The following is a 6,599-nucleotide window of genomic DNA, read 5'->3' as shown; positions in this document are numbered from 1 at the left end:
GCTTATCACCCGAGAAGGGGGGCATTCAATTAAATAAACACAATATTTCAATTTACACTGTTAATGTTGGAGGATTCAATTAGGGCCAATAGCCTATAACCAAACCCTGTTAACCTGTTGTAACCCTGTTATAGCGCTAAACATATTGATCTGAGCGAGGGGCAGATGCAGTCAATCAGCAGACATTAAACAGAGATCTCCGCTCCATCCCTCCCTCTCTCCATTCATCCTTCTATCTGATGGTGATAGTAGCTAGCTGGTGCTGTTCCTCTCTCCCCCTCTCCATTCATCCTTCTATCTGATGGTGATAGTAGCTAGCTGGTGCTGTTCCTCCCTCCCTCTCTCCATTCATCCTTCTATCTGATGGTGATAGTAGCTAGCTGGTGCTGTTCTTCCCTCCCTCTCTCCATTCATCATTCTATCTGATGGTGATAGTAGCTAGCTGGTGCTGTTCCTCCCTCCCTCTCTCCATTCATCCTTCTATCTGATGGTGATAGTAGCTAGCTGGTGCTGTTCCTCCCTCCCTCTCTCCATTCATCCTTCTATCTGATGGTGATAGTAGCTAGCTGGTGCTGTTCCTCCCTCCCTCTCTCCATTCATCATTCTATCTGATGGTGATAGTAGCTAGCTGGTGCTGTTCCTCCCTCCCTCTCTCCATTCATCATTCAATCTGATGGTGATAGTAGCTAGCTGGTGCTGTTCCTCCCTCCCTCTCTCCATTCATCATTCTATCTGATGGTGATAGTAGCTAGCTGGTGCTGTTCCTCCCTCCCTCTCTCCATTCATCATTCTATCTGATGGTGATAGTAGCTAGCTGGTGCTGTTCCAGCCTCCCTCTGTACAGATTTGGGCGGGGCGTTGGAGAAAGAGAAAGAGAGAGAGAGAGAGAGAGAGAGAGAGGGAGAATGCAGCCTCTGTCTCTGCTCTCCTTCCGTTTGTAGGATCAGGCTGCCTCTGCTCGTTTCGTCCCTTAAATGATGGCCACTGCCGCGTTACTCCCTCCATCCATTTCGCCGACCCATCGCGGATGTTAGGACGGCTGTTGAAAAATCGACACCCTACGTTTCAGATATGGCCCATATCGGGGCGTTCTGACACAGGAACGGCACCAAGTGGATGATCTAAACGCACGTTTAGGAGGACCGAGAGGGGAGAGAGCGGAGACTATTGTGCACCCAGGGTCTGCGGAGAGAGAGAGGATAGCTCGATGGTCTGTTGGTGCAGAAAATTCGCCATTGTCTGGATGTGCAAATCTCCGGCGAGCCCTGAGAACAGAAGCCCGATCGACTCCTTTCCATGAACAACAGTAGAGATACCATGATCTCATCGGTGCCTCGCGTTTTATATCTGCTGTGCTCTATCCAGGTAAGAACCCGTTTCTATTCAATAATTACTGATCAATAGAGAGAGAGATGGTCCGCATGTCTGACGGCACATGAAGCATGACTGTCTGGGCTGTAGCGGAACAGCCTCTGCTCTAATGTCTCCGAGGATAACCTTTCAACGTGTATTTATGGATAAAACACCAACCACCGTTCTAATACTTGTATTCCTATTATCGTGCTAAATGTGGTCCACGTCTGGAGATAACACGGTATGGCATGCTGGGTCTGGGTTCTGTAATGTTTCTCCAGGCTAAATTGGGTCATTCGACTGTGAGGCTGTGTGTGTGTGTGTGTGATTCCACTTTATGTCAGCATCAGTAGACTGACATCATCCTCGAGCAGAGGTAGAACGGAAGGATACAGCTCCTGGTATCATATATATCACAACTATAGGCTTACGATACAGTGTATCCAGCCCTGAAACAGGTTACATTCCGATCCCACCTGTCTGACTAGAATGCGATTCCCGTTCCATCCAGACTGAATTGGGCCTCGACTCGGGCACTACATCATTTCCAAACAGACAACAGGATGGGTACATGATGCTGCAGGCCCGAGGCTACGGCATAACAGCAGGGGTTCTCACACAGAACACATTGATACAATGTAACATCCTAGGGTCTTTTAAACCGTGTAGACTTGATACAATGTAACATCCTAGGGTCTTTTACACCATGTAGACTTGATACAATGTAACATCCTAGGGTCTTTTACACCATGTAGACTTGATACAATGTAACATCCTAGGGTCTTTTAAACCATGTAGACTTGATACAATGTAACATCCTAGGTCTTTAAACCATGTAGACTTGATACAATGTAACATCCTAGGGTCTTTTACACCATGTAGACTTGATACAATGTAACATCCTAGGGTCTTTTAAACCATGTAGACTTGATACAATGTAACATCCTAGGGTCTTTTAAACCATGTAGACTTGATACAATGTAACATCCTAGGGTCTTTTTAAACCATGTAGACTTGATACAATGTAACATCCTAGGGTCTTTTAAACCATGTAGACTTGATACAATGTAACATCCTAGGGTCTTTTACACCGTCTAGACTTGATACAATGTAACATCCTAGGGTCTTTTACACCATGTAGACTTGATACAATGTAACATCCTAGGGTCTTTTACACCATGTAGACTTGATACAATGTAACATCCTAGGGTCTTTTACACCATGTAGACTTGATACAATGTAACATCCTAGGGTCTTTTACACCATGTAGACTTGATACAATGTAACATCCTAGGGTCTTTTAAACCATGTAGACTTGATACAATGTAACATCCTAGGGTCTTTTACACCATGTAGACTTGATACAATGTAACATCCTAGGGTCTTTTAAACCGTGTAGACTTGATACAATGTAACATCCTAGGGTCTTTTATGTGATTATATGTAATGGATTAGATGTAAGGGATTATATGTAAAGGATTAGATGTCATGGATTAGTTGTAAGGGATTAGATGTCATGGATTAGATGTAAGGGATTAGATGTCATGGATTAGATGTAAGGGATTAGATGTAAGGGATTAGATGTAAGGGATTAGATGTCATGGATTAGATGTAAGGGATTAGATGTCAGGGATTAGATGTAAGGGATTAGATGTCATGGATTAGATGTAAGGGATTAGATGTAAGGGATTAGATGTAAGGGATTAGATGTCATGGATTAGATGTCATGGATTAGATGTAAGGGATTAGATGTCATGGATTAGATGTAAGGGATTAGATGTCATGGATTAGATGTAAGGGATTAGATGTAAGGGATTAGATGTAAGGGATTAGATGTCATGGATTAGATGTAAGGGATTAGATGTCATGGATTAGATGTAAGGGATTAGATGTCATGGATTAGATGTAAGGGATTAGATGTCATGGATTAGATGTAAGGGATTAGATGTAAGGGATTAGATGTCATGGGTTAGATGTCATGGATTAGATGTCATGGATTATATGTCATGGATTAGATGTATGGGATTAGATGTAAGGGATTAGATGTCATGGATTAGATGTAAGGGATTAGATGTCATGGATTTTGTGTAAGGGATTAGATGTAAGGGATTAGATGTCATGGATTAGATGTAAGGGATTAGATGTAAGGGATTAGATGTCATGGATTAGATGTCAGGGATTAGATGTAAGGGATTAGATGTCATGGATTATATGTCATGGATTTTGTGTAAGGGATTAGATGTAAGGGATTAGATGTCATGGATTAGATGTAAGGGATTAGATGTCAGGGATTAGATGTAAGGGATTAGATGTCATGGGTTAGATGTCATGGATTAGATGTCATGGATTATATGTCATGGATTTTGTGTAAGGGATTAGATGTAAGGGATTAGATGTCATGGATTAGATGTAAGGGATTAGATGTCATGGATTTTGTGTAAGGGATTAGATGTAAGGGATTAGATGTCATGGATTAGATGTAAGGGATTAGATGTCATGGATTAGATGTATGGGATTAGATGTCATGGATTAGATGTCATGGATTAGATGTAAGGGATTAGATGTCATGGATTTTGTGTAAGGGATTAGATGTAAGGGATTAGATGTCATGGATTAGATGTAAGGGATTAGATGTCATGGATTTTGTGTAAGGGATTAGATGTCATGGATTAGATGTAAGGGATTAGATGTCATGGATTAGATGTAAGGGATTAGATGTAAGGGATTAGATGTCATGGATTAGATGTCAGGGATTAGATGTAAGGGATTAGATGTAAGGGATTAGATGTCATGGATTAGATGTCATGGATTAGATGTAAGGGATTAGATGTAAGGAATTACAAAAAAACAGTAGCCCAAATCAAATTTTTGTTCATTTTATTTTACCTTTATTTAACTAGGCAAGTCAGTTAAGAACAAATTATTATTTTCAATGATGGCCTAGGAACAGTGGGTTAACTGCCTGTTCAGGGGCAGAACGACAGATTTGTACCTTGTCAGCTCAGGGATTTGTACTTGCCACGGTTGCTAGTCCAACACTCTAACCACTAGGCTACCCTGCCGCCCCAGGTCACATACGTATGGTTAGCAGATGTTATTGGTCACATGGTTAGCAGATGTTATTGGTCACATGGTTAGCAGATGTTATTGGTCACATGGTTAGCAGATGTTATTGGTCACATGGTTAGCAGATGTTATTGGTCACATGCTTAGCAGATGTTATTGGTCACATGGTTAGCAGATGTTATTGGCCACATGGTTAGCAGATGTTATTGGTCACATGGTTAGCAGATGTTATTGGTCACATGGTTAGCAGATGTTATTGGTCACATACACATGGTTAGCAGATGTTATTGGTCACATGGTTAGCAGACGTATAGGAATATGTACATATAACTATATGGATGAGCGATGGCCGAGCGGCATAGGCAAGATGCAGTAGATGGTATAGAGTACAGTATATACATATGAGATGAGTAATGTAGGGTATGAATTATTTTTTTAAAGTGACTAGTGATCCATTTATTAAAGTGGCCAATGATTTCATGTCTGTATGTTGGCAGCAGCCACTCTATGTTAGTGGTGGCTGTTTAACAGTCTGATGGCCTTGAGATAGAAGCTGTTTTTCAGTCTCTCTGTCCCAGCTTTGATGCACCTGTACTGACCTCGCCTTCTGGATGATAGCGGGGTGAACAGGCAGTGGCTCGGGTGGTTGTTGTCCTTGATGATCTTTTTGGCCTTCCTGTGACATCGGGTGGTGTAGGAGGGCAGGTAGTTTGTCCCCGGTGATGTTGTGATGTTAGTATTTGGTACTTTAACAAACCTCTCCTTCCTGTTCCTGTTGTGATGTTGGTGTTTGATACGTTAACCAACCTCTCCTTCCTGTTGTGATGTTGGTGTTTGATACATTAACCAACCTCTCCTTCCTGTTGTGATGTTGGTGTTTGATATGTTAACCAACCTCTCCTTCCTGTTGTGATGTTGGTGTTTGATACGTTAACCAACCTCTCCTTCCTGTTCCTGTTGTGATGTTGGTGTTTGATACATTAACCAACCTCTCCCTCCTGTTGTGATGTTGGTGTTTGATACGTTAACCAACCTCTCCTTCCTGTTCCTGTTGGTGTTTGATACATTAACCAACCTCTCCTTCCTGTTGTGATGTTGGTGTTTGATACGTTAACCAACCTCTCCTTCCTGTTCCTGTTGTGATGTTGGTGTTTGATACATTAACCAACCTCTCCTTCCTGTTGTGATGTTGGTGTTTGATACGTTAACCAACCTCTCCTTCCTGTTGTGATGTTGGTGTTTGATACGTTAACCAACCTCTCCTTCCTGTTGTGATGTTGGTGTTTTATACATTAACCAACCTCTCCTTCCTGTTGTGATGTTGGTGTTTGATACATTAACCAACCTCTCCTTCCTGTTGTGATGTTGGTGTTTGATATGTTAACCAACCTCTCCTTCCTGTTGTGATGTTGGTGTTTGATACGTTAACCAACCTCTCCTTCCTGTTCCTGTTGTGATGTTGGTGTTTGATACATTAACCAACCTCTCCCTCCTGTTGTGATGTTGGTGTTTGATACGTTAACCAACCTCTCCTTCCTGTTCCTGTTGGTGTTTGATACATTAACCAACCTCTCCTTCCTGTTGTGATGTTGGTGTTTGATACGTTAACCAACCTCTCCTTCCTGTTCCTGTTGTGATGTTGGTGTTTGATACATTAACCAACCTCTCCTTCCTGTTGTGATGTTGGTGTTTGATACGTTAACCAACCTCTCCTTCCTGTTGTGATGTTGGTGTTTGATACGTTAACCAACCTCTCCTTCCTGTTGTGATGTTGGTGTTTGATACATTAACCAACCTCTCCTTCCTGTTGTGATGTTGGTGTTTGATACGTTAACCAACCTCTCCTTCCTTCCTGTTGTGATGTTGGTGTTTGATACATTAACCAACCTCTCCTTCCTGTTGTGATGTTGGTGTTTGATACGTTAACCAACCTCTCCTTCCTGTTGTGATGTTGGTGTTTGATACGTTAACCAACCTCTCCTTCCTTTCCTGTTGTGATGTTGGTGTTTGATACATTAACCAACCTCTCCTTCCTGTTCCTGTTGTGATGTTGGTGTTTGATACGTTAACCAACCTCTCCTTCCTGTTGTGATGTTGGTGTTTGATACGTTAACCAACCTCTCCTTCCTGTTCCTGTTGTGATGTTGGTGTTTGATACATTAACCAACCTCTCCTTCCTG

At 42.1% G+C, this 6,599-nt stretch overlaps 1 protein-coding gene across 2 annotated transcripts in view; it reads left to right on the top strand.

Annotated features, from left to right (window-relative positions):
- Nucleotides 1-808: 808 nt before the first annotated feature.
- Nucleotides 809-6,599, top strand: part of ptpro (protein tyrosine phosphatase receptor type O) — a 65,039-nt gene continuing 59,248 nt past the window's right edge. For both annotated transcript variants that reach the window (XM_042314977.1, XM_042314978.1), the window contains exon 1: nucleotides 809-1,365. In XM_042314977.1, coding sequence (XP_042170911.1) covers nucleotides 1,297-1,365 — 69 coding nt within the window. In that variant the 5' untranslated portion in view covers nucleotides 809-1,296. The remainder of the gene's footprint in view (nucleotides 1,366-6,599) is intronic.

This window comes from Oncorhynchus tshawytscha, unplaced genomic scaffold (assembly GCF_018296145.1).
Source record: "Oncorhynchus tshawytscha isolate Ot180627B unplaced genomic scaffold, Otsh_v2.0 Un_contig_8167_pilon_pilon, whole genome shotgun sequence".
In the NCBI taxonomy this organism is placed as follows: domain Eukaryota; kingdom Metazoa; phylum Chordata; class Actinopteri; order Salmoniformes; family Salmonidae; genus Oncorhynchus; species Oncorhynchus tshawytscha.
The sequence above is the reverse complement of the archived record's forward strand: the minus strand, read 5'-3'. Positions and strand labels throughout refer to the sequence as shown.